The sequence below is a fragment of the Rutilus rutilus genome (genome assembly GCF_951802725.1).
Source record: "Rutilus rutilus genome assembly, chromosome: 10".
Taxonomy (NCBI): Eukaryota; Metazoa; Chordata; class Actinopteri; order Cypriniformes; family Leuciscidae; genus Rutilus; species Rutilus rutilus.
Genome location: NC_140215.1, coordinates 31,711,435 through 31,737,958, shown reverse-complemented (window position 1 = coordinate 31,737,958; position 26,524 = coordinate 31,711,435). Strand labels below are relative to the sequence as shown.

At 46.7% G+C, this 26,524-nt stretch overlaps 1 protein-coding gene across 6 annotated transcripts in view; it reads left to right on the top strand.

The window, feature by feature from the left end:
• galnt13 (polypeptide N-acetylgalactosaminyltransferase 13) overlaps positions 1-26,524 on the top strand; it is a 114,790-nt gene that overhangs the window by 38,297 nt on the left and 49,969 nt on the right. For all 6 annotated transcript variants that reach the window (XR_014628968.1, XR_014628969.1, XM_084421505.1 and 3 more), the window contains exons 5-8: positions 862-1,069; positions 10,656-10,826; positions 18,173-18,290; positions 18,473-18,653. Coding sequence is in view for 4 of the 6 variants with exons in the window: in XM_084421505.1 (XP_084277631.1) it covers positions 862-1,069; positions 10,656-10,826; positions 18,173-18,290; positions 18,473-18,653 (678 nt within the window). In the remaining 2 variants the exon portion in view is untranslated. The remainder of the gene's footprint in view (positions 1-861; positions 1,070-10,655; positions 10,827-18,172; positions 18,291-18,472; positions 18,654-26,524) is intronic.

Here is a 26,524-nt window from a genome sequence, read left to right as displayed (position 1 = left end):
CTATGCTGAGTCATACTCTCCGGTATTTTCCCGGCTCTGAGATCTGGGCCGAGTGGTTCACTGCCAGCTTCGCAGTCCCTCGGGTTGGATGCCTTACCTAAGGCAAGACGCTCTGTCTTCGGACAGACAGGAAGTGGCTAGACTGTGTGTCTTATGTATTGACACCAGATCAGGCCTGCCTGGTGACATTTAGGTGGCGTTCCACTGAATAGTGACTGGCTGGGGTTCCCTCGGGTTCCCTAGCCACATTCCCTTGTAGGGACCCCTTCTATTTTTGAATTGTGGTCCTAGGCCTTTGAGCTGGCCCAGGTAGACCTTCCTTTAAACTATGTTTATGGAGGTTTTCTGTGGTATCTTTTAGCTTGGGCTATGATCGGTAGGGAGTCCTGTACGACTGTAACCTATGTTCCCTGAGAACAGGGAACGAGAAACTACGTCTCCCTGCCATGCCTCGGGGCCTGCCTACCAACAGTCCCTTCAGACGATAGGATGTTGTCATGTTTTCAAGGCTCCCTTTTATACATCCAGGTCGCACGTTAATCAATCCAGCTGATGATTCACGGGCTGTCGCCGGTCAACATGATTGCCGTGAGTTGATATTTGATTTCAGACACCTGTCATGCCTGAGGCGTTCCCCAAAGACACTATGACGTAGTGTCTCGTTCCCTGTTCTCAGGGAACATAGGTTACAGTCGTAACCTGAGACGGTTTCATCTTGCTACTTTCTTGGTAAAGACAACACATTTTTACTCAAATTAATCTAAATGGATTTATTGCGTTTTGGAACCAAACTCTTCATGTGATGTCCACCATGACTCATCTATGTAGATGACATCATCTTTTATTTTTCTCTTCTTCCAGATTTTCTAAAGAAGAAATTGGAGGCCTATGTTGCAACTCTGGAGGTTCCAGTCCGAATTTTGAGGATGGAACAGCGATCCGGTTTGATTCGAGCACGGCTGAGGGGTGCAGCTGCCACGCGAGGGCAGGTCATCACCTTTCTGGATGCCCACTGTGAGTGCACTATAGGGTGGCTAGAACCACTGCTGGCCCGTATCAAAGAGGACAGGTGAGTGTACTCTGCAGACAACACTATATTCCTGAGTCTAGAACTTTGAATTCTATCCATCTTATTTTTATCCTGAGAGTAGGCACTGCCATGTGTAACTTGAATGTGCGAGGCTTCCGGTGTTATTCACATTATTTTACCGATTACACTTTATCTCTATAGTGCACTTTAGACATTATACTTACTATAAGCAACGTTGCAACTACATGTCAACTAACTCTCATTAATTTGCAACTACATGTCAACTGTTATACTTTTATAAACTAAAAAGTGGGCTGGTTTAGTCCCAAGTAGTATTGAACTAGTAGTATACTTACAAGTATATACTTAATATATACTTAATATATACTTACTACATACTACATAAATGTACTTTAAATATAATATACTTACTACATAAAATATACTTAAAATAACTTGACCTTTACTATTAAAGTATACTTGTTTTTTTTGTAAGGGCAAAGACAATTTTCCCAGCCCCCCATGTAGGCTATAATATTGTCGATAGATAATGGATAATGTCGATGGAAGGGGTCTCAGGATGCTTTATTCACTGCAGAGATACACAGAGCACAGTGAATTATTTGGGATACACATTAGCACATCGCACATCAGAGTTATCATGTATGTGTCCCTTATTAAACATTCTGCATGAATGGTCCCAATATAATTAATTATGTACATTGTACCTTATAACTCAGAACACAAATAGTTCATTACATTTTATACTTTTTGAACCAGCTACATACTCCCCACCTGAACTTCACAAAACTTGTTCAATACAGATAAATAACTAATCAAAAGCCACACACAGATTAAACACAATTAATGCTCAATACACTTGACACAGCAACATGCTTCCCAACCCACAGAGAAAGTGATCTAAGCAGGCTGATCAGGCCTACAAAGAGTTTATAAAGACTTGTAAATAGGGTGCCCCAAATACCACTACTTTGATTTCAATGTGACAGTTACTTTAATTCAGAATTTTGGCTATCTCAACTTGATGCAATGTTTTGAATAAACTCATAGGAAAAACACTTGTACTACTTATGTAACTGCTTAATCATTTTTATGACAGTAAAGAGCTGGTAACCCCATTAACTGAACTGGTCGTCTTCATGTTTTGGGTCATTTCACGAGTTCACACTTAGAAATAAGTCAGATAGAATAAAAGCGTATTTGGCGTGCTGTCCGAGGAGAGGGCTCCGGGCTCGGTATTCGGCCCGAACCCACAGTACTCACCCCATATTCCTGGCTGTGAAAGAATAAGCCAAGAGTGAGGAGTCGGGGTGGTGGAGGGATGCTGAAAAACTGTCAAGGAATGTTAGGTGAGTTGACAGAGTGAATATATATATGCTTCTTCTCATGCTGATAGGGTAGACATAGTAATTGTTTAATGAGAAGTTGATTGGATTAATTATTTGAACGTGCTCCTCCCAAACTTTGTTTATAAAACATCATGTTCTGAACTAACCTGTTCACAGGTTTCACAAGCCTGCCAAATCTGGTTTTGACTTGAGTCACCACCTGATAAGTGAGTGAATCCACAGGATCAGAGGTCTGTATATCATCAACTGAACAGATATCACTGTATCACAAGTCAATCCTCCATTACTTGAATGATCAGAAACATTGTCACATATCAAAGATTCACCCAGTGCTGCTGAAAGCACAGATTTTGCAGGATCATGATCCACCACCAATGGAAGGACACTCTCTGTCTTAGAGGATGTACTGCTCAGGTTAGCATCTGGAGCCACAGTCCCTGCTACCCAACTGGCAGTTCGATCTGCATTGCTACATTCAGACATGGTTGTAATAGCATAGCTAAAAGCCACTCCACTACAGTCATCAACTGGTTCACTGCTGTCACTGAATGAGGGTTCAACTTCTCCAACCTCAATCGGCAGAAAGTTTGCTTGAAGGAGCAAGTTCCTATGAACAGTCTTCTCATGACCAGTGTGGGTGTTGCGGATACGGTAGGTGTGACATTGAGGATTCAGGGCAACAACTGTATATGGAGTGGATTCCCACTTATCTGCCAATTTCCTTTGACCACATTTGCCTTTGTTAGCCAGTAAGACTTGGTCCCCAACTTCAATACTGCAACCTTTGGTCCTCTTGTTGTTTAGGTCTGCCTGGCGTCGCTGACTGGTCCCAGCATTCTTCTGAGCAAGGGCCAAATCTCCTTACGCACATATCATAATCAATGAAGACATCATTCCTCTCCACACTGCTGAACATTACATCAACTGGGAGTTTTGGAACCCTGCCGAACATCAAGTAAAATGGCGCAAACCCAGTTGACTCATGGGCTGTGCAGTTGTAAGCAAAGGTCAACGATTGCAATATCTGTGGCCATTTCTGCTTGGTCCTAGGTGGCAACGCCCTGATCATACCACCCAGAGTTCTGTTGAATCGTTCAACATGACCATTGCCAATTGGGTGATTCGCAGTTGTGCTTGACTTCCTCACTCCAGCAACTTCAAGCAGTTCATGAATCAGCTAGCTGTTGAAATTGGCACCTTGATCCGGATGGATCCTTAATGGGAAGCCATATACGCAAAAGTATCTATTGCACAACAGCCTTGCAACTTGTTTCGCCGATTGGTCTTTACAAGAGAAAACATGGGCCATCTTAGTAAAGTGGTCTGTTACGACCAGGACATCCACGCTGCGACCACTGGAATTCTCTGCAGACCAAAAATCTATGCAGACCAATTCCAGAGGAGCTCTTCGTTCAGGTTCTGGAGTTTTACTCATTACACAGCGTTTGCAACATTTAACATGCTCACGCACATCCCATTCCAAACTGACCCAGAAAAACTTCTGTCTTGCAAGGGATAAAGTCCTTCCCTGACCTTGATGCCCAGCTTCATCATGAATGCCCTCAAGAACTTGCTTCACCAGCGAACTTGGAACAGCATATTGCAGTCTCCTTTTTTGAGTCAGGACATCCTTGGAGACTCGGTAGAGTATTCCGTCAAGCATTTTGAACTTCTCCCACTGCTTAAGTGTTTTGATTACCTTGTGAGTTTCTCCTGTTCGCTCACGTCTAGATGGTTTCCTTCCTCTGCTCACATAGAACAAGACTCTACACAGTGTTGTGTCATCCTGCTGCTTCTCCTGCAACTCCCTCAATGAGAAAACTGGCAGGGGACTATGACCTGGAGACAACAACTGGTGGGTATCTTGAGTGAGCCACTGGCCCGCTCGATCTCTCGTGCCTACTTCCCACTCTGTGTGAACATCAAGGATTGCCGACACGTCAGCACGGTGAGTGAACATGATTCTGAACCTGCAGAGAGACAATGTTCAATATTACAGGTGTTTGTACTCTACCTGAAAACATCTCAAATTGTGTTTTCATGGACTTGCTCTGCCTCCTCCAGCAGCGCACCATACAGCTCAGACATCAGCCTCTGAAAGACATTTCTACTGCCAGGTATGTACTGAATACTAAAGCTATAGGAGGCCAGCTTAGACACCCACCTCTGCTCGCATGTGTCAAGCTTTGGCTTCGGCATGATGTATGTTAAGGAATTGTTGTCCGTCCATACAGTGAAGTCATGTCCCTTCAACCAGTGACTAAACTGGTCGCAGACAGACAACTTCAGAGCCAAAATCTCTAGACGATGAACAGGGTAGTTAGCTTGTGCACGAGTGAGAGCTTTACTGGCAAAGGCGATGGGACGTGCCTTAATTTCTCCTTCCAGGACCTGCGACAGGACAACTCCTAACCCATCCATAGACGCATCAGTACATAGAATGAACGGTCGGCTGAAGTCGGGGTAAGCCAGCAAAACAGATTCCAACAGGGCTGTCTTTTGCTTTTGAAATGCTACATGTGCTCATGCTTCCAGTCACTGGGCTTCAGTCTCTTAAATGACACAGTGCCTCCCACAGGGGTCTTCTTTCCTCTGGGTGCAGCTATCAAGGCGAACAGTGGCTTTGCTATACTCTAGCAGGTTTGAATGAAGTTCTGATAGTATAACACCATTCCTAAAAACAATTTTATCTTTTTGTCACTCCATCTGGCATCATTAGATCAGATTTGGATATTCGCAGAAATGGCACTAACCATGTCTGGATCTGTTGCCACTCCAGTTTCGTCAATGATATGCCCCAGCAATTTCACACTTCTCCTAAGAAAATGGCACTCCTTCGGAGCTAACTTCAGTCTGTGTACACTGAGCCTAGTAAACACAAGTGAAGTCAAGTCACCTTCATTTATATAGCGCTTAACAATATGAATTGTTTCAAAGCAGCTTTACAGTGATAATATGAGATTACAGTAACAGAGATTGTTTTGGCTTTACAGCAGCTCTAGGATAAAGTTATTGTCCAGCGAAAGTTAGTTTTGACTGATTGACTCACTTCCGTTGCGAAGATCATTAGTTATTAACTTAGAGGCCGCTAACACGACACCATAAACCTCGGGATAAACAGAGAGACTAATATTAGCGTAGATGCCATCCTTCTTATGATGTAACAAGTACATCAGGATTTATGGGAAGTGTTCCCGGTTCCGGCTGACCTAAACTATGCAGCCTAACATTGAATTATAGAAGTCTATAATGTGTTATGCGTATACTAGGCCTATAATATGTTATAATATGCGTATAATATGTTTTTTTAGTCTAGATTTGAACCGACAATGTGTCTGCTTCCCGAATAATGTTAGGCAGACGGTTCCAAAGTTTTGGTGCTAAATGAGGAAAAGGATCTACCACCAGCAGTCGATTTTGATATTCTAGGTATTATCAACCGGCCGGAATTTTGAGATCGCAAGACGTGAAGGACTATAATGCGTTAAAGAGCTCGCTCAAGTACTGGGGAGGTAAACCATTTAGTGCTTTGTAAGTAATCAGCAATATTTAGAAATTCATACGATGTTTAATAGGGAGCCAATGCTGTGTTGACAGAACCGGGCTAATATGGTCATACTTCCTGGTTCTGGTAAGAACACTAGCTGCTGCATTTTGGACCAGCAATAGTTTATTTATACATAGGAACATCTGCATGCAGGGCAACCACCCATAATAGCATTACAATAATCTAGCCTTAATGTAATTTACGCCATATGACGTAATTTAGATATATTTTTAATATGGAAAAATGGGGTTTTACAGATACTAGACACGTGACTTTCAAATGGAAGATTGGTATCAAAGAGCACACCCAGGTTCCTAACTGACGACGAAGACTTGACAGAGCAGCTATCAAGTGTTAGACAGTATTCTAGGTTATTACGTGAGGACGTTTTTTTGTCCATTAATTAGAATCTGTTTTTGTTTTTTGTTTTCAGAATTAAGTAGTAGGAAATAATTAGTCATCCATTTTTTATATATCAGCTGTGCATTTCGTTAATTATGTGAATTGGTAAGTTTCGTCAGGACATGAAGAAATATAGAGCTGAGTATCATCAGCATAACAGTGAAAACTAATGCTTCCTAATGATATCTCCTAAGGGTAGTATGCACAGAGTGAACAGCAACGGTCTTAGTACTGAGCCTTGTGGTACGCCATACTGAACTTTTGATCGATGAGACATCTCTTCATCTACTGCTACGAACTGATAACTGTCACGGTTCATAAATCCTTGTGTTCATTTTGTGTATCTGTTGGTGTTTTTGTAGGTGCTGGGTCTATGTGTGTGGTGCTTGTTTGTTGCCTAGTGACCAGCTCAACACTCTAATCAGTCACTTCAGCTGCAGCTAGTTTACTGCATATATCTAGCTGGAGTGAGTTATGCCGGGTGTCGGTTCGTTACTCATGTCTTGTTCTCATTGCCAGCTACCTCGTCAGAGTTGCTTGCTGTGTTTGATCCCTGCGTGCTCATCTGAGTCCCGTGTTGCGCTGGATTACGGGGTTTACATCGACTAGCATCCTTGTCTGTGATTCCACATTGAGAGTTTCCTGTAGTGCACCCTGAGTATCCACTTTGTGGTATCGTCTGTCGAGTTTCATCAGTCTCCTGCATCTTGTCTGACCTGAGTATTTTCTCTGTCTAAATAAACTGTCTGTTTGCTACTTGCACTTGGATCTTGGAACTCGTTATTGTGACAATAACGGTCAGATAAGTATGATTCGAACCATGCTAATGCAATTCCACTAATGCCAACATAATTTCCGAGTCTATTTAAAAGAATGTTGTGGTCGATAGTATCAAATGCAGCACTAAGATCGAGTAACACTAATAGAGAGATACAACCACGATCGGATGATAAGAGCAAATCATTTGTGACTCTAATGAGAGCTGCCTCAGTACTATGGTACGGTCTAAATCCTGACTGAAAATCCTCGCAGATATAATTTCTTTCTAAAAAGGAACATAGTTGAGAGGATACTGCCTTTTCTAGTATCTTTGACAGAAAAGGTAGATTCGAGATCGGCCTGCAATTGACTAATTCTGTAGGATCAAGTTGTTTTTTTTTAACAAGTTGATATTATCAATCTTGTAAGTAAAGAAGTTCATAAAGTCATTACTGCTGTGCTGCTTGGAAACTACTGGGCTTGAAGCTTTATTTTTTCGCTAGTTTAGCCACTGTTTGGAAAACAGTGTTTAGCCACAAGTGCTGGAAAAGAGAGAGTCAATCATTTCTGTTGCAACATCGAGTTCTTCTAAGCTATCTGGGATGCTGAGATGATGAAACTGATCAGGAAGATTATTAATAAAGACATTTTTAGAAGTGATAGGTCTAACATATTTGTAACACGGAGTCGGCCTTGCAGCCTTGGCTAATTGAAGTTTACACGAGACTAGATAATGATCTGAGACGTCATCGCTCTGCTCTAGTCTCTCGTCAACATTGATTCCATGTGATAATATTAGATCTAGAGTTTCACAACACAAGCTCAAGCCGTTGGATGGCTGCTTCTTCATTTGGAGCATACACAAGAAGATCGTTGAGATAGCATAACAGAGTGAGGAAATTCTGATCCCCAAAGATGTTGGTCATGAGTCGCATAAAGCTGGCTGGACTGTTACAGAGCCCTTGAGGTAGACTGTTGAATTCATACAAGCCCATGGCAGTCATGAAGGCAGTGAACTTCTTGTCCTCTTCAGATATTACAACGTTTTAAAAAACGTTTATAACAGTTAAGTCCATCGCACTAAAGATGACATTCCTACCCAAAGCTGCTAAACAATCTGCCTGATGAGGCAAGGGGTGGGCATCCTTAACAGTCCGAGCGACTGTCCGTGAAACTAGGAATGGCAGTATATAGTACTAAGTAATTAAATCCCATAATTCCTGAAGTTTCAATAACTTCAGGAAGTTATCAAACAGCTTACATCGGGACTTTTTTAAGCTTATTTTAAAGTTTGTTTTGTCTCATTTTAAATAATTTTAAGCCACCTTAAAAGTGTGTTCAGTCCCCTGATCAAGAAACACTGCACCACTAGGTACTTACAGTACACTTGCAACTGCAGTGATTTCTGTGGTGTAATGTAGAAGTGTAGGGAAAGTGTTTAGAAGTTTAGGTGAAAGTCCACAGAAACATACTCAAGTAAAATTTTACCTATTCAACTTTATTAGCTTATTTAGCTTGCTTTGAATGCTTACCTTTCCAGCTGCTTTAGTTTGTGGTTTCTCAAAGTATAATCCTTTTACCCATCAGTAAGTGTGGCGTGTCCTCCATTTGTAAAATGACCTTTATTACGTTCATACTGATTCAAGTAGAGAATATAGATTCAGAATTACATTACTGCGAATATCCTGTTACTCTAACAAGAACACACTCTTAGACACTCACATTCTTGGAAGCTGTGTTGCTCAGCCTCATGCTCTGGTGTGCCAGTTCTTTGATACCGGAAACCTCTCTTTTCAAGCATGTGTTGTGTGCTGCTTGCTTTAAAGATTTGTACTGCCAAGTCTGGCCGAATCACTGAGCAGTAAAGGATGAGTTGGTCATTTGCGTTTTTTGCATTGAGTTTGCATTGATCAGAATCAGTCTAGTGTTGCTGAAGCTGGAGCTGGAGGTGTTAATCCAATTAATATGGAAGCATGATCTACAATGTGGACAGTGTCTTTTTGGAAATGTATTTGGGATAATTCTGCTACATAACGGATAATGTGCAGTCAGCCTGGCATTATTTGCTAAATAAATCCAGACAGGTTGATCAGGACCTGAAATCTTATCAGATTGAAAAACCTGAAATTCACTTGAATCCAGGATCTTAGGGTGGTATGATCGGTTTAGCTTTTTAGGTGTATTTTTGTTGATTAAAGCCCTGAAAATACATACATTAAAATGCATGCACTGTTAATGCATTTTATTTTTTTTAATTTTTTTTTTGTGAATTTCCTTCACTGTGGTCGCTCTTCCTTTTATGCTTACGCTCTTCCGTGAGAGATACGAGATCAGTGCATCGCGCAGGGGCATGGACAGACGAGCCAAGAGAAAAGGAGACGGAAGCATGAGGAGCAACAGAGACGAGAGAGGGGAGAGAGAAAAAAAATGATTGGTCCGGTTCCCGGACACACTGCCGCTCTGCCCTGAACCAGCTGAAAGACTCACTTGTGGTGTCATGCGATGGTCCTGGACATCAGTTGGGGGACGGTTCGATGCTCCTCCGCCTCCTGGCGGACGGCGATGGCTCCTCCGGTCAAGGGCAGCCGTCAGCGAGTCCTCCTGGTGTATGGCAGCAGGCTCCGGCCCACGGCGAATGGGAGCGACTCCTCCACTCCCTCTCGGAAGGCAGCCACCCCTCCTCGACCAAGGAGCACGGCAGCGAGTTCTCGGTCCCACTTGCTGTTCAATCGCTCCAGCACCACCGCCTCGGCCAGCCATCGGCGGTCACTGCTCCTTCATGCTGCCCAACCTCCTCAGCAGTGAGGGCTCTCCGACAGTGTGTCCCTCCTTCCTCCCGGGTTTCGGCACCAATGTAACCCAATTCATTATCCTCCTTTATGCTTCCGCTCCTCCGTGACAGATACGAGACCGGTGTGTCACGCAGGTTTCAGTTGGTCAATGGCGCAGTCTATTTCAGTTAACTCAAAATAGCAATGCGCCAACAATGCGCCTGAACACACCTCGTTTTCAGACCAGCATGCCCATGGGCGTAAATGCATTTGCTATTTAAGCAATGTGGCGCAGGTTGTGAAAATGATAACTGCGTTGGGCTGAAGCTAGCAAAAAACCCTTGCGTCGCGCCTGGCGCTGCATTGTTCCGGGTGAATGATTGGGCCCATAAAGTGAATTATACATGAATGGTTTTCCAGTGGTGTCAACTCTATTAACATTTTTTGCTAGCCTTTCATAGTGTTCCACTACAAAAGAATGTTCTTCCATGCTGCAAAAGTCATAATATTAAAGAGTCTCTTGTCGCCACAGAAGTTAGGGTTAGTTCTAAGTTCTTAATTCTAAGTTCATAGAACTTAGTGAAAATGAACTGTTAAAAATATGACCATGATTAGGGCTGTGTCCATGAATTTGGCTTGTGTTTTTTAGCTTTTTCATGTCTTGTTTATCATCATCATCATTGATTGGTATATGACTGAAATTTTATATATTCAAAAATAGAAACTTGTTGACACCCTGTTGAAGGTGAATGGGTTATTTTTGTTTGACATTCTAGGAGGGCTGTGGTCTGCCCTATCATTGATGTCATCAGTGATGAGACATTTGAGTATATGGCCGGCTCAGATATGACCTATGGGGGATTCAACTGGAAACTCAACTTCAGATGGTATCCAGTTCCTCAGAGAGAGATGGACCGACGAAAGGGGGACCGGATCCTTCCTGTTAGGTAATAAAATTTCCTTTGAATTATATGCTAAATTTAGGGCTGGGCAAGTTAACACATTAATTAATTAACGCCGACAATTAGTTTATCGCGCATTAACGTACTTTTTATTAGTATTATTTTGAAAGTCTGTTGCTCACTGCGTCTGAATACACATACCATAGATAGACTGTAATACAACCGAATACAACACAAACCATGGGTCACAGGAGGGGTGGGATGTTTATCAGTAAGCTATTGGCTGCTTGGGATGGGCGTCATCACGCGTCTCAACCAATGAAAGCATTTGTTGTGAGCCTAAGAGAGCTGCAGCGCGAAACAGAAAATATCTGGTGCGGACAGAAAAATGGAAAAAGGTACCGAACTCTTAAATGGAAATTTTTATTTTAAACCTCTTCCACACGGTGGAGTTGATAGAACTAAAGCTATTTGTAACCACTGCAAAGCTGAATTTTCTTATCATCGGAGTACTTCGAGTCTGAAGTATCACTTAAATGCAATGCACACTGTTGATGCCAGCAAATCACCCCCTCAAACAAACAGTGGAGGAACGCTTCAGCAGACTACATTGGATGCAGCGTGTGGGAGAACTATAGATAAACAAAAGAAAGACAAGCTAACAAATGCCATTGCGAAGTGGGTAGCTACAAACTGCAGGCCGATTAGTATTGTGGAAGATGTCGGTCTGAATAATGTTATTAGGATCGCAGCGAATGACTGCACGTATGAGCCTCCCCCAAGACGCACCATCACAAGAAGAATACACAAATTGTATGAAAAGGAGAGGACTATAAAGGCGACGGCGTTACAACGTGCACCAACTGTTGCCTTCACCGGAGACTTCTGGACATCGCTGGGTAACCATAATTACCTCGGAGTTACAGTGCATTATATTGATGAACAATGGGAACTGCATTCACATGCTCTGACTGTAATGAAAACACAAGAGAGACATTTTGCTGAAACGTGCGCTGAACATTTTATTCATGTTGCACAGCAGTGTGACGTTTCAAATAAAGTCAGCACACTTAGCATAGATAGTGCAAGAAATATGATCGCTGCTGCGAAACATCTGCCTTTTGAACACGTCCCCTGCGTCGCGCACAGTCTCCAGCGTTCTGTCTTCAGCGTCTCTGCACAACAGCGCGTTTGACAATGTCCTGGCCAAATGCAGAAAGGTTGTGGGCCATTTTAAACGCAGGCAGTTATAGTGTTATTATCGAGGTTCTGGACATATGTTTTTTTTTTTTTTTTTTTTACAAATTAAACAAAACGTTAATGCCCTGGCAGTGGCAAATAGTTTTGGTTTTATATTTAATTTGATTACATTAATGTTTAAGTTAAGATTTACAAGAAATATGTTAACTGCTACTAACTTTTAACTGCTGTAAAAAAGCACTTTATTTGTTTAAATTTGCACTTTTGTTCATATAGCAGTACTTTGAAAAAATAAAAGTACGCAATACACTACTTTTGAATTCATTATTGAATTTTGTGCATACTGCGATTAATCGCAGAAAATCATGCGATTAATCGCGATTAAACATTTTAATCGTTGCCCAGCACTAATATATATATATATATATATATATATATATATATATATATATACAGATGTTCTGTGCTATATTCTTTCTTTCAAACAAACAGAATTAATGACAACAGCTTCATAAAGACACCCAGCCTTCATCCCACATATTTCGAAACCCTCACATAATAGCTGATACTTCTTGGTTAATTGAGCTGACAGCATGTAATGTAGGTGGCACAATGGTTTAGTTGCTGTCACTGCAGGACTGCCGATTTTTAATTAACCATTAAGTTAGATGTAAAACTCAAATCTGATACTGTCAACTCTTTATACCTGTTCAATAATGACAACTCATGGGATAGATTTAAACAGCATTTATTGATAAGAATGAAATGTACATTGGCTTAGTCTTAGAGAACTAGATCTACTACGCTGCTGCTTCTGCATGAGTGAAGGATACTGCAGTAACATGTACATAAATACGGTTAAAGTCAATCATTTTACCCCTTAAAACTCACCTTTGATCACTAAAATGACATATTTAAACGTTTTTTTTCCTTTAAAAACGGTTTGATGAATATGCAAATTAGCCCCGCCCCCACTCACTCACACCAGCTCAGAGATCCATTCGTTGATGATCATGCGTTGACCTGATTGGTTACAAGGTAGTTTTTGACGTCAGAAACATCAGCGATTTCAAATCACGTTTTTGATACTGTCTTTGAACTGCAGTTTTAAGGAGAAAATACTCAGCAATGGTGTTGACATGAATTTGCACATGGTTTGTCTTAAAGCATATTAAAAACACCACAAAGACATATAAAAAACATTAAAATCTTGATTTTCTCCACAGGGACTTTAATAGAAAGTGAGCTGCTGCAAGGAAGTAGGGAGAACTCTAGCAGATCTAGGCAGGTGGTGCTGGGGAAGGTAGAGGTCTAGGAAAATTCCCATGGTGTGCTGAACTGAGTTGAGCCGAAATGAATTGGCTATGTAGATAGAACAAACAGATCTATTGGTCAAAGTAGTCGGCTTTAAGAAAACCAATCAGCTGCTCGGTAGAGCTTCATGACTGAACGTACTCGGTTACTGACGTAACCTCGGTCCTCTCTAGAAGAGGGAACGAGTACTGCGTAATATCTTACGCTAGGGGAAATCTCTTTTCCGCGGATATTGAAGCCAAAAATTATCCTTAATTTTGAAATAATGTAAAACGCGTTGCGGCAGCATGCAGACATAGGCAAGACGGCTCGCGCGCCTATTGGCTGCCCTGCGGCAACTGCAGCAGCCTATCGAGAGAGGCCCCCCGTCGAAACAGGCGTGGCTTGGGCCTATAAATACAGCTCGACAGGCTGATAGAATGTGATAGAATGCGTGTTGCAGGCACGGCAAAGATACGCAGTACTTGTTCCCTCTTCTAGAGAGAACCGAGGTTACGTCAGTAACCGAGTACGTTCTCTTTACGAGAGGTCTCTCGTACTGCATAATATCTTACGCTAGGGGAACAGAGTGTAAAACGCCGTGCGTGCTGAGATCCAACACCAAAGTCCCAAGGGCAGGTGCTCATATAGTGCATGATCACCAGGGACTCACAGAGAGTCTGGGAAAGAGGGGCTAGAACAGCATCATTCCCGTAATAAGTAGCGTCCTATAAGGAGCAAATTATACCAAGCCTGGTTCTTCCAGAACGGAGCCACAAGTAGCACTGAGCATCCGTTTTCCCTGATTCGCTCTAATACCTGCGGCAGGAGCGTGATGGGGGGAAAAGCATAGAGCGGGCAGCGGGGCCAGACATGGGCCAGCGCATCCCTGCTCTTGGAGAAAAACTCTGGACAGTGAGCGTTTTCCTGAGACGCAAACAGGTCTACCTTCACTCTGCCGAGCGTCTTCCACAGCAGTTAGACTGTCTGCGGGTGTAGAGACCATTCTCCTGCCGGAACATTATTTCTGGACAGTCTGTCTGGTCCCATATTCAGGTGGCCTGGCACGTGCGCTGCTCTCAACGAGCGCAGATTGTTCTGAGCCCAGACCAGGAGGCGCTCCGTCAGGCTGTAAAGGTTTCGGGACCTGATACCTCCTTGGCGATTTATATAGGCCACCACCGACATGTTGTCCGAACGGACCAAGACGTGGTGTCCTTTTATCTGGGGACAAAAGCGCCTCAGCGCGTTGTCGACTGCCATCATCTCCAGGCAGTTTATGTGTAGAAGCTTTTCCCGTTCTGACCACTGGCCGCAGAACGGTCTGCCCTCGAGCAGCGCTCCCCATCCCGAGGTGGAGGCGTCCGTAGACACCACCTTCACACTCAAGGAAGTCCCCAGGCTTACACCTGACCGGTACCAGTCGGTCGCTCTCCAAGATTTCAGAGCTGAGACGCATTTCTGATCGACCTTGAGGCGAAAAAGACCGGAGATCCACGCTCGACGCGGTACTCGCGCTTTTAGCCAGAACTGCAGTGGGTGCATGCGAAGCAGACCCAACTGGAGTACTGATGAAGCTGAGGCCATGAGACCCAGCATTTTCTGAAACTTTCTGAGCTGGACTATAGTGCCGCAGCGGAAGGATTGTGCTGAATATTCAGTCTGCGCTGTGGCGATAGTTGTGCTGTCATAGACAGCGAGTCCAGTTCTGTGCCCAGAAAAGATATTCTCTGACTGGGAGACAGTGAACTCTTCGCCCAATTGACTTTGAGACCTAGATTCTCGAGGTGTTCGAGTAATATGGTCCTGTGTTCTATGAGCTCTGAGTGTGATCGAGCTAGAATCAGCCAATCGTCCAAGTAGTTCAAAACTCGCATGCCCCAAAGTTTCAGGGGTGCAAGCGCCGCGTCCATGCACATTGTAAATGTACGAAGGCGAATCTCAAAAATCGCCTGTGACGTGACGCTATTTGTATTTGGAAATACGTGTCCTTCAGATCAATTGACATAAACCAGTCCCCTTGGCGAATTTGCGTGAGGATTTTCCTGGTTGTGAGCATTCTGAACCGGCGTTTCGAAAGCACTCTGTTCAGCTGTCTTAGATCTAGAATGGGTCTGAGACCCCCGTCTTTTTTCGGCACCAGAAAATATCTGCTGTATTGACCCCCTTCGCTCTGAGCTTGAGATAAAGGCTCTATGGCCCCTTTGCTCAACAGTTTCGCTATTTCGGCTCGAAGTAGATGTGCTACATCCTTTTCTACCGTAGTTTCGATTCGCGCCACGTAACGGCGGGACGTCGAGCGAACTGTAGCGAAAAGCCTCTTTTTATAATGTTCAGCTCCCATTCTGATACCCCGGGAAGCTTTGCCCATGCACTTGCATGAATAGCTAGGGGTTGAATGCGATCTGGGCTCTGGCCGCGACATGGTGGCGACCGGAGAGCTTCGGTATGCTGTAACATAGACGCCGTGCTTGCAGCGTTCGAGGCAGGGGGCGCGCTGATCACAGCGGGCAGCCTGCCCGCGCTCGACTCTCCTATGGCGGCTTGCTGAGAGAGAGCGAGCGGGGCGAGGTATGCAGTGTGTAGTGTTTGTGGGCACTGGGCCGTGGGCACATTCACTACATTTAATGCACAATCGACATGAGTCTGGAATGTGGCGGGCTGTGCTTGCGTATAGGAATGAGCACTGGGCCGTGGGCATTTTTACTACACCCATAACACCATCGGCCGTGGCCGGAATACCAGAAAATACACTCTTTATGAGATTTATCTGGGTCGCCGTAAAAACGGCGTTTGTATGCAGGCAAACGGGCTGTGGTACCGGCTTGTTTTTTGCAAAATACACTGGAACAGTCGCATTTTCTGGAACTGAACGAGCGAGAAGTGCGAGAAGAGCGAGAGAGAGGCCATGTTCTGCCCTATGGCCTGTGCAGTGGACTTAGTGGCGCGAAGAGCTAGGTCCGTGGCGCTCCTTAAGTCCGGCACGCTGATAGCTCCCGGTCCTTCCTCATCCAGCTTATGGAGAAGGTCGGCCTGGAAGATCTGCAGGATGGCCATCGAGTGCAACGCAGATGCAGCCTGTCCAGCGGCGGTCTAAGCGCGACTGTGCATGGCTGAAGTCGTGCGGCAAGCTTTTGATGGTAGCGCTATCTTGGCACGCCGTCCAGCGAAGGGCGGGCAAAGATGGGCCGCTACAGCTTCTTCCACAGGAGGAAGAGAATGGTATCCTTTGTCTTTAGCACCGTCCACCACGGAGAATGCTGCTGAGACCATTCTGGCTGAGAAGGGGGCGTTCCAAAACTTAGCGACTTCTTCATGAAGCTCAGGAAGAAAAGGCGCGGGTCTTGAAGACGGCGAAACGCGGTCCCCTTGCAGGAAACATCCATCCAGCCGGTTGTGCGCAGCCTCCACGGGTGCTGACCACTCAAGGCCGAGGCTCGCTACGGCCTGCTTGAGCAGACGCATCAGCTCTGCTTCAATGCTGGCCCTTTTCCCAGAAGGCTCGTGAGCAGAGGGGGCGAGATCCACAGACCTCAACCAGTCCTCACTGCCCAACGCCATGATAGAGCAGCTGTCATCCTCCACAAACGCGGCTTCTTCGTCGTCGTCTATGACGGAAGCGGCGGCAGACGGCGGCAACTGTCCGGCAGTGAGAGACTCGGGTGAAGCAGGCGGCGAAGCTGGCGGGCGAACCGGCGAGCTTTTGCGGGTTGGAGAAGGTTCCGGGACCCGCTGAGCACGGCGCTTTTTACGGCGCGGCACCGCAGCGGGCGGAGGTGCAGTCTCTGCGAAAGATGCCAGGCGAGTCCTCAGAGTCACCATGGGCATCAGCTCGCAGTGAGGGCAGCCGCCATCAACGAGCACGAAAGCTGCATGTTCCTCACCCAGGCAGGAAACGCAGATGACATGGCGGTCCCTGTCGCTGAGTTGGGCTCGACACGAGCCACAGAAGGTGCGAGGCATCTTAAAAAAGACGCTCTGCTTTCTCTAACGGCGCGGCTTCTTCCTCTCAGTATCCAGCGATGCGAGAGCTTCGCTAAAGAGATGAAAAATCAGATTCTATCAGCCTGTCGAGCTGTATTTATAGGCCCAAGCCACGCCTGTTTTGGCGGTACGTGACGCAGTAGGCGCGGAGCACCCCCATTGGATCTGACATCACGAGGGGCCTCTCTCGATAGGCTGCTGCAGTTGCCGCAGGGCAGCCAATAGGCGCGCGAGCCGTCTTGCCTATGTCTGCATGCTGCCGCAACGCGGTTTACATTATTTCAAAATTAAGGATCATTTTTGGCTTCAGTATCTCGCGGAAAAGAGATTTTCCCCTAGCGTAAGATATTACGCAGTAACTTGAGAGTTTCAGAAAAGTTTTAAACTGTATTACCTTTAAATTTCATTTGTCTGTCAAATCTGTTATGCAAAACAAACAGTTGTCAGTGAAAAAATGTAATCAAACATTTCATCGTGATACAGTCCGACATCGATTCTCTTAGTCAACGATACAGCATTTGCCGATACCTCAAACCATGCCACGATATGATTAGATTCAGAATATCAATAAATATATTGATACTATGTGCATATTTTACACAACCAGTTACATTTTTATTAACTACAAACGCAACCAAAATATAACAGCAAACATATCATACACCCGGCGCAATGCAGTGCCAGGCAAGTGTTTTTTGCTAGTTTCAGCCTGACGCAGTTATCATTTTCACGTCCTGCACCACGTTGTATAAATAGCAAATGCATTTACGCCCATTTGTGCGCCCATGGGCTGCTGGTCTGAAAATGAGGTGTGTTCAGGCGCATTGTTGGCGCGTTGCTTTCAGTTTGAGGCAACTGAAATAGACTGCGTCAGATTTTTTTGTAATGCTTTTTTGTTTTAATCTTTTCCACAGAACTCCCACGATGGCAGGAGGTCTGTTCTCAATTGACCGAACTTATTTTGAAGATATCGGCACTTATGACTCAGGAATGGACATATGGGGAGGGGAAAATCTTGAAATGTCTTTTAGGGTAAGTTTAAGATATTAAAAAGAACACCAGCAAGGGTCATAAATGTCTCACATAATCATACTGTTCTGGTATGCTATATCCATGTTCATAAATACACTTCGTAATGCTCTTTTTACTGTAATTGTATGTAACCAGTTTTTAAAACCATTCTGATTTCATTCCTTTTGTATGTGTGAAAATAGATCTGGCAGTGTGGAGGATCTCTAGAGATAGTTACATGTTCTCATGTTGGGCATGTATTCCGGAAGGCCACACCATACAGCTTCCCTGGTGGAACTGGTCAGGTGATCAATAAGAACAACAGACGACTGGCTGAAGTCTGGATGGACGAGTTCAAAGATTTTTTCTACATCATCTCACCAGGTAACACTCTTCAGGAAATCTTTAAATGACACTTCACTGACATGGACCATCGCATTTTCTTTGGTGATCTTTGATAATGGTTGTTGTTTCTACTACTTTCTAACACAAGTAAAAGTGAAAATAAGATGATGCCACAATTCTACTTACGTATCGGCATTGGCCGATACGCGGCTGCTGCGTTCGCCGATAGTTTTTTCCCGGCATTATTTACAGACAGGCGTCCGCAGGCAGCTCTGTGTTGCTGGAGACGCTGCAGTTCACGTGCAGCCCATGCACTGCCCCTCCCACACTAGCAGAGTGCTGGAAGCCTCATCAAGACAAAGCATCTTTTAACTGTTTGACTTAGCTGAAATATTGCCATACACTTTGAAAGTGGAAACATGTTGCTCTATATGTGCGTGCAACTATAGCTAAGCAAGTTTGTGGGTCCAAATGGAAAACGCGAATGCCTCATCTATAAAACTGCTTGTCATTGTTTTTAGGGAGCTTCAAATATCTAAGTTTGAGGCTATCCATATGCATACGGCAGCTGTTACGAACACTGGTCATAGGATTAAATAATGCCGACGTTGTTCCGTGATTCCGTGATATTTGTGGGAGTTTTATTCAGAGACCACCTAGCTGAGGTTTGGACATGTGCTCATAAAAGAAGCGGCGCGGTTGCGACACGCATGCGATGCAGCGCTCTCGTTTGTCCAGGCGCTCCTATGCCGTGGTGAGATGAAAACATCTAAACTTTTCAGAATGCCGCAAGCGCACGCAGGTCATGTGACAAAAAACAACTGACCTTTCCATGACGACATCGAAAGCTCGGCCGAACAGCTGATCATAGCTGGACAGGGCGGGTTTTTATTTCTCATCTCCATACATATATGTAGTTGTAAAGGGCTAGAAATAAATTAATCCTAACTTCCTCGTCATCATGAAGAGCGCAGTTCATGGTTGCATAGCAACGACAGACGAAAGCGCTTGTAGAAAGGAGAAAGCGGCGCGGCCGTGCTTTCCACACGTTTTTAGACACGATATGTGAACAGTATCGGCTCCAAATATCAGCCCAAGAAAATCGGCAGCCCGTATCGGTCATCGGCTAAGGCTGATGAAAAAAAATCGGTATCGGCATCGGCACTAAAAAATCCATATCGGTCGATCCCTACCATGAGGTATGGCTGTCTTTACAGAGATGGTTTCTATAAGCAGCGTGTTGATTTGCACATGTGGTCATGGTTGTTGTGAAAGACTGCAATTATCATATCGTTCAGCCTCCTGGGCCATTGTTGTAGTCTTTTATTTGCTTTCTATATCCTGGCACAAACACAGCTCTCCTCAAGCTTACACAGACAGTAGGAATAGTAGCAGACTAAATTTCTTCAAATGCAATTCCTTCACCGCACTTCCTCTTATCTTCCTCTTTCATTTTCCTTGTACCTTTTTCTTCCTCTTGCCCACCAGCACAAGTTTACTTCTTAAAGACCCTTGTGAAAAATAAGTACACTTTAACATAGTTTTAAAAAGAGTACTTATTACGGAAGTAATATATTTGATAAGATATAACGTACTCGGTTACTAACGTAACCTCGGTTCTCTCTAGAAGAGGGAACGAGTACTGCGTAAGTATCTTACGCTAGGGGAAAATCCCTTTTCCGCGAGATATTGAAGCCAAAAAATTATCCTTAATTTTGTATTATTGTAAAACGCGTTGCGGCAGCATACAGACATAGGCAAGACGGCTCGTGTGCCTATTGGCTGTTCTGCGGCAACTGCAGCAGCCTATCGAGCGAGGCCTAGCGTGACATCAGACCCAATGAGGGTGCTTCGCGCCCACTGCGTCACGTCCCACCGAAACAGGCGTGGCCTAGGCCTATAAATCCAGCTCGCAGGCAGCTGATATCTGGTTTTTCATCACCGAAGCTAACCAGAGCGTGTGCATGCACGGCAAGATACGCAGTACTCGTTCCCTCTTCTAGAGAGAACCAAGGTTACGTTAGTAACCGAGTACGTTCTCTTACGAGAGGTCTCTCGTACTGCGTAAGTATCTTACGCTAGGGGACCCAATGTAAAACGCTGTGCGTGCTGGGATCTGACACCAAAGACCCAAGGGCGAAAGCCCGGGGTTCATATAGTGCATAATCACCAGGGGAACTCACAGGGAGTCCGGGAAGAGGGAGGGGCGGAGCCACGCTCTTCCACATATAGTAGCGTCCCTCAGACGCAAATTACATCATACAGACAGGGCGGAGTACGGCCTGAACTGATGGAAAATTGTGGGTCTTATTCGTTGCCCATAAGCATTTTGAGGTCGATCAGCGAGCAGTTCTCATCGAGCAGTGCTCAGCAGACACAGTATTCTGAACCGATAGCATCAGAACAGACAGTACTGGTATATTTAGACCGACAACAGCCTGGCCTGTAAGGCGGGAACCTCTAGGTTATAAAACCTTATAAATGTAGACGGGGAGGCCCAGCCTGCCGCCATACATATTTCTTGCAAGGCAATCCCACTTGACCAGGCCCACGATGAAGCCATGCTTCTCGTGGAGTGCGCTCTGACACCCAACGGGCACTGCATGCCCCTGGAAGTGTACGCCAGCGCAATGGCGTCAACTATCCATCTGGATAGGCTCTGTTTCGACGCGGCTAGTCCCTTGGAACGTCCGCTGAACGAAACAAAGAGTTGCTCCGTCTGTCTGAAGACAGATGAGCGAGACACATAAGCTCTTAATGCCCTGACTGGACAAAGGAAGCTCGCGTCTCCTTCCTCATCAGAGACCGGTAGGGCTGACAGGGAAATGACCTGCGCCCTAAACGGTGTGTTGAGGGATTTTGGAACGTAACCGTGCTTAGGTGTGAGTATAACTCTTGAGTCATTAGGCCCAAACTCCATGCACGTCGCGCTTACAGAGAGCGCGTGTAAGTCCCCTATGCGCTTCACTGAAGCGAGAGCCAGGAGAAACACTGACTTGAAAGACAGGTGTTTAAGATCAATAGTCTGTTAAGGCTCGAATGGGTCACCTTTCATGACTTCCAGCACCGTAGAAAGGTCCCATACAGGGACTGAGGGAGGTCTGGGAGGATTCAGTCTCTTAGCTCCTCTAAGGAAGCGGATGACTAAATCGTTCCTTCCTATTGACTGACCAAGCGTTGTTTTTGAGAACGCCGCTATGGCCGCCACATACACTTTGAGCATGGAAGGGGTCCTGCCCTTGTCCAACAGCTCTTGTAGGAAGGAGAGAACCTCCGTCACCCCACAGTCTGGGGGCGACACGCCACGAGCTGTGCACCAGCTGGAGAACACTGACCATTTCGAGGAATAGAGACGTCGCGTAGACGGAGCTCTAGCCTGCGTGATCGTGTTTAACACTCCGCTTGGGAGGTCAGCGGGTACCCGTTGATGGCCCAAACATGAAGGGACCACAGCTCTGGGCGCGGATGCCAAATCGAGCCCTTGGCCTGAGAGAGGAGGTCCCTCCTCACTGGCACTGGCCATGGGGCAGTGCTCGCTAGCTGCATTAGAACTGGGAACCAGGGTTGGTTTTTCCAGAACGGCGCTACGAATAGCACTGAGCATCCTTCTTCCCTGATCCGTTCTATCACCTGAGGCAGGAGAGAGACGGGAGGGAAGGCATAGAGCGGGCGGCGGGGCCATACATGAGCCAGCGCGTCCCTGCTCTTGGAGAAAAATTCCAGACAGTGAGCGTTTTCTTGAGACGCGAACAGGTCTACTTCCGCTCTGCCGAATTTCTTCCACAGCAGCTGGACTGTCTGTGGGTGTAGAGACCACTCGCCTGTCGGAACATTGTTCCTGGACAGTCTGTCCTACGTTTAGGAGCCCTGGCATGTGCGCTGCTCTCAGCGAGAGCAGGTTGCGCTGAGCCCACACCAGGAGGCGTTCTGTCAGCCTCTGCAGGTTTCGGGACCTGAGGCCGCCCTGGCGATTTATGTAGGACACCACTGACATGTTGTCCGAGCGGACCAGGACGTGGTGTCCTCTTATTTGGGGACAAAAACGCGTCAGCGCGTTGTCTACTGCCAACATTTCGAGGCAGTTTATGTGAAGAAGCTTTTCCCGTTCTGACCATTGGCCGAAGAACGGTCTGCCCTCGAGCAGCGCTCCCCATCCCGAGGTGGATGCGTCCGTAGACACTACCTTCACACTCGAGGAAGTCCCCAGGCTTACACCTGATTGGTACCAGTCGTTTGCTTTCCAAGGTTTCAGAGCTGCGATGCATTTCTGATTGACCTTGAGACGAAGCAGACCGGAAGCCCATGCTCGGCGCGGTACTCGCGATTTCAGCCAGAACTGTAGCGGGCGCATGCGAAGCAAGCCCAGCTGAAGTACTGATGATGCTGAGGCCATGAGACCTAGCATCCTCTGAAACTTCTTGAGCGGACAGATGTGCCGCAGCGGAAAGAGCTCGCTGCACGCTGAATGTCTAGTACGCGCTGTGGTGACAGTCGCGCTATCATAGACAGCGAGTCCAGTTCTATGCCCAGAAAATATATTATCTGTCTGGGGAACAGAGAACTCTTCGCCCAATTGACTCTGAGACCCAGATTCTCGAGGTGATCGAGCAAAATGGTCCTGTGCTCTATGAGCACTGAGTGAGATTGAGCTAGAATCAGCCAATCGTCCAAGTAGTTCAATACTCGCATGCCCTGTAGTCTGAGGGGTGCGAGCGCTGCGTCCATGCACATCTTAAATGTACGGGGTGCTAGGGACAAGCCGAACGGTAGGACTGTGTACTGATATGCCTGACCCTCAAAGGCGAATCTCAAATATCGCCTGTGACGTGACGCTATCTGTATTTGAAAATACGCGTCTTTCAGATCTATTGACACAAACCAATCTCCTCGGCGAATCTGCGCGAGGATTTTTCTGGTCGTGAGTATTCTGATCTGTCGCTTTGCAAGCACTCTTTTCAGCTGCCTTAGATCTAGTATGGGTCTGAGACCCCCGTCTTTTTTCGGTACCAGGAAGTATCTGCCGTATAGCCCTCCTTCGCTCTGAGCTTGAGATAACGGCTCTATGGCCCCTTTGCTCAATAGTTTCAAAATTTCGGCTCGAAGTAGGTGTGCTACTTCTGTTTTTACAGTGGTCTCGACGCGCGTCGGCGAAACTGTAGCGAATAGCCTCTTTCTATAATGTCTAGCACCCAGTTCGAAACCCCGGGTAGCCTTGCCCATGCATCTGCACGAATGGCTAGGGGTTGAATGCGAAGCGCGCACTGGTCGCTCAGCGACAGAGGGGCTTCGGTGTGCTGCAACATAAGCGTCGCGCTTATGACATTTGAGGCAGAGGGCGCGCTGATAACAGCGGGCAGATTGCCCGTGCTCGACTCCTCTGCGGTGGTTAACCAAGAGGGGGAGGGCTGGGCGAATCCTGTAGGATTTGTCATGTCTATGTGTGGATGTGGGCGTGGGATAGCGGGCACATTTACCACACCGAGAGCATTGTCCGCCTGAGCAGAGCGAATGCACGTTGGTTTCGTTTTTACAGAAACCTCGAGACATGCAAAACAAAGTGATTGTGGGCACTGGGCAGTGGGCACATCTGCTACGTTTAATGCGCAATCGAACTGGGTCGATTTTATGTGCGCGAGCCCTGTGTGACGGGCTGTGCTTGTGTGTAGGAAAGAGCACTGGGCAGTGGGCATTTTGTCTATACTCATAACACCATTGGCCGTGGCCGGGACACCAGAAAATACGCTCTTTGTGGGATTTATCTGGGTAGCCGTGAAAACGGCATTTGTGTGCAGGCAAGCGGGCAGCGGAACCGGCTTGTTGACTGCAAAATACACTGGAACAGTTACATTTCTTGGAACTGGACGAGGGATGAGTTTTGGTGGAAGTCCGGCCGCGGCGGGACTTGAACACCGTCGTTTCCCTAGGCGTGCTAGGATGACTTCGGGGCCTCGGGCTTTACCGCAATCCTGGGCCGCGGCCCACGCTGGGCGGGGCGGCAGCCAGATGAGCGAGAGCGTGGTCTCGCGCTTCGGGCCTGTCGGCGCTGCGAAGTGGCGGCGGTGGGCGGAGGCTGAGGCTGTGAGCTCTGGGCAGACGGTTTCGCACGTCCTGCTGCAGAACTGGAGCGCTTCGGCATGAAGTGCTTCATAGCCTGTGACGCTTTCTGTACCTCGGCGAATCTTTCCGCTAAATCTTTGACGGAAGTTCCGAAGAGGCCAGCGGGAGAAAGCGGAGCGTCGAGGAACGCGGCGCGCTCAGACTCAGACATCTCGGAGAGTGTTAGCCACAGGTGTCTCTCAGTCACAGTGAGAGAGGCCATGCTCCGTCCTATGGCCTGTGCAGCAGACTTAATAGCGCGGAGAGCGAGGTCCGTAGCACTTCTCAAGTCTGGCATGCAAATTGCATCTGGCCCTTTCTCGTCCAGCTTTCGGAGGAGATCGGCCTGGAAAATGTGCAGTGTGGCCATAGTATGCAGCGCTGACGCAGCCTGCCCAGTGGCGGAGAAAGCGCGACCGAGCAGGTTTGACGTCATGCGGCAAGCTTTTGAAGGTAGCGCCAGCTTAGCGTGCAGTCCAGCGGAGGGCGGGCATAAGTGGTTTGCTATCGCTCCTTCGACCGGCGGCAGCGAATGGTACCCTCTGTTTTTAGCATCGTCAACAGCGGAGAATGCTAGCGAAACAGAAGAGCGCATTCTAACTGAATAGGGGGCGCTCCAAGACTTAGCGACTTCTTCGTGTAACTCAGGAAGAAAAGGCGCTGGTCTGGACGCAGGCGAAGCGCGCTCCCCAGGGAGAAAGTATCCATCCAGCCGGTTGTGAGCAGGCTGTTCAGGCGTAGACCACTCGAGGCCGAGGCTCGCCGCGGCCTGTGTGAGTACGTGCATCAGCTCTGACTCGATGCTAGCCCTTTTGCCTGACGATGCGCGAGCAGAGGGCGCGAGATCCACAGAGCTCGCCCAATCCTCACTGCCCGATGCCAGGAGAGAGCAGGAATCATCCTCCCCCGACGCGGCTTTCTCATCAGCGTCATCAACGGAAGCGGTGGCAGACGGCGGCCGCTGTCCGTCAGGAAGAGACACTGACGACGCTGAGCACGGCGCTTTTTACGGCGCGGCACTACAGCGGGCGGAGGTGCAGTCTCAGCGAAAAATGCCAGGCGAGTCCTCAGAGTCGCCATAGGCAGTAGCTCGCAATGAGGGCAGCCGCCGTCAGCGAGCGCGAGAGCTGCATGATCCTCACCCAGGCAGGAAACGCAGATAACATGGCGGTCCCTGTCGCTGAGTGTGGCTCTGCACGAGCCGCAGGAAGGCATCTTTAAAAAGACGCAAGCTCTTTTAGACAGTGTGTGTCGTGGCGGCGAACACACACACAGCAGAGAGAGTAAAGAATATAAGCGCCGGATAGCGCAGCGGGAAGGCGATAGAAGGCGGCGCGGTCAGCGGCTTCAGTGACGACTCGTCCCGCTGCAAAGGCTTCCTCAGACGGCGCGGCTTCTCTCCGGATCCAGCGATGTGTGTGCTTCGCTGAAGAGATGAAAAATCAGATATCAGCTGCCTGCGAGCTGGATTTATAGGCCTAGGCCACGCCCGTTTCGGCGGGACGTGACGCAGCGGGTGTGAAGCAGCCTCATTGGGTCTGACGTCACGCTAGGCCTCGCTCGATAGGCTGCTGCAGTTGCTGCAGAACAGCCAATAGGCACACGAGCCGTCTTGCCTATGTCTGTATGCTGCCGCAACGCGTTTTACAATAATCCAAAATTAAGGATAATTTTTTGGCTTCAATATCTCGCGGAAAAGGGATTTTCCCCTAGCGTAAGATACTTACGCAGTACGAGAGACCTCTCGTAAGAGAACTGAATATAATTCAGTAATTATTTACTTTTAATTGAATGTTATTTACAATTAATAAAAA